Below are 1601 nucleotides of genomic sequence, written 5' to 3' on the forward strand. Positions count from 1 at the left end.
GCAGCGGCCAGGTTTGGAGCCGGGGGGGCCCGAGGTGTCGCCGTGCGAAAGGAAAGGAAGGAAAAGCCGGCAAAAAGAAGAAGCCCCAAACTGATACTTAGTCTCTTGGTAGCTGCAAACACTACAATGACAACCATGTCTTTTTTTTCCCCCTTTTGCATCCATTTTAAGGAAGTATTTACATGTGATCACCATCAGCGGCATTATTATTATTATTATTTATTATTATTATTATTATCATTATTATTATTTTTACAACAGGGACTTTTTTTCCGGTTTAGTATAATAAGAAAACATCGCCCGAGGAACCGGCTAAAACATTACCTTTGCAAGGTCCTTACTACACTAATCCCGTGTTATAGGGGGAGTTGGCGGGGCGGGGGGCAGCGGGGGCAGGTCCGTCGGCGGCGCGGGGGGGGCCCGGCCGCAGCCCCCTCCCCGCCCGTAGGAGCGCCGGCTCCGGCGCAGCCCGGGGGCCGGGGGGGCCCCGCCGAGTCACTTCAGGAGGTCCTTGGTCTCCCCCGAGATCCTGGCCATGTTGGAGGCGGTGAGGGCCGAGAGGTGGGGCGGGGGGGGCATCTGGCAGATGGTGCAGGGGCACGGCAAGCCCGCCCAGTGCTGGAAGCCGCTGCCGAGCTGCAGGGCAGGGGGGGTCGAGGGGGTCTTGAGCAGGGAGTGGGGGGGCCGGATGGTGCCGATGGCCGGCAGGGAGGCGGAGAGGGAGGAGGAGGTGTTGGCGGAGGACAAGGCACTGCCGAGGATGGGGTGCACCTGGTGCACGGTGCCGGCGGCGTGGGGCGGGTGCCCCGCGGAGTGTCCCACGGTGCCGCAGTGAAAGGCCGAGTGGTGCCCCCCGTAGATTTCCCCCACCAGCCTCTTCATCTCCTCCAGGGAGCTGGTGAGCATCAGGATATAGTTTCTGGCTAGCAGGAGGGTGGCGATTTTGGAGAGTTTTCTCACAGAAGGTCCGTGGGCGTAGGGCATCACCTCCCGCAGCCCGTCCATGGCGAGGTTGAGGTCGTGCATCCTCTTACGCTCCCGGCCGTTGATCTTCAGCCGCAGCTGCTGCAGGTCCTGCTCCGAGAGCTGCTTCTTGATTTTGTACTTGCTGCCTTCCCCTCCGGCCTTGGAGCCGTTCCTGGAGAGGCCTTCCCCAGACATCTTCTGCACCAGGTCGTTCTGGGTGGAGGAGACGGAGTTGAGACGGCTGTCTTGGTGGTGGTGATGGTGGTGGTGGTGGTGGTGGTCTCTCAGGTACATCTCATCCATGTCTGGCGAGGAAGCTCTGCTGGAGACAGAGCTGGAGTCAGAATTCATTGTATTCGGGCTTCTGAGCAAGAAACTCTTCCCTGCTCTGGAGGTGGCGAACAAGACAACTCTCCTTCAAAAATCAACGAAAACGGAACGAAAAAGAAATAAACGGATGGCAGGGTCTGCCAGCGAAGGGCTGGAAATGCTGGAGGAAGAGGAAAAAAAGCCCCTCAGCCCCCTCTCTCACCAATCTCTCTTTCACTCTCTGTCTCCCCCCGGTTACTCAGCCTGTTTACAGGATGGCTAGTTAGTGTATGCTTGGACTAACCTCAGTCTGAAAAAGAGGGGCT

At 58.3% G+C, this 1601-nt stretch overlaps 1 protein-coding gene across 1 annotated transcript; it reads right to left on the bottom strand.

Annotated features, from left to right (window-relative positions):
- Window positions 1-495: 495 nt before the first annotated feature.
- Window positions 496-1317, bottom strand: OLIG3 (oligodendrocyte transcription factor 3). Its single transcript, XM_037393108.1, has one exon. It carries the CDS (start codon window positions 1315-1317, stop codon window positions 496-498), a length of 822 nt encoding a protein of 273 aa, XP_037249005.1.
- Window positions 1318-1601: the final 284 nt, after the last annotated feature.

This window comes from Falco rusticolus, chromosome 6, assembly GCF_015220075.1.
Source record: "Falco rusticolus isolate bFalRus1 chromosome 6, bFalRus1.pri, whole genome shotgun sequence".
Lineage (NCBI taxonomy): Eukaryota > Metazoa > Chordata > Aves > Falconiformes > Falconidae > Falco > Falco rusticolus.

Coding starts and splice junctions, on each gene's coding strand:
- OLIG3 (XM_037393108.1), bottom strand. CDS start 1,317: ATGAATTCTGACTCCAGCTCTGTCTCCAGCAGAGCTTCCTCGCCAGAC.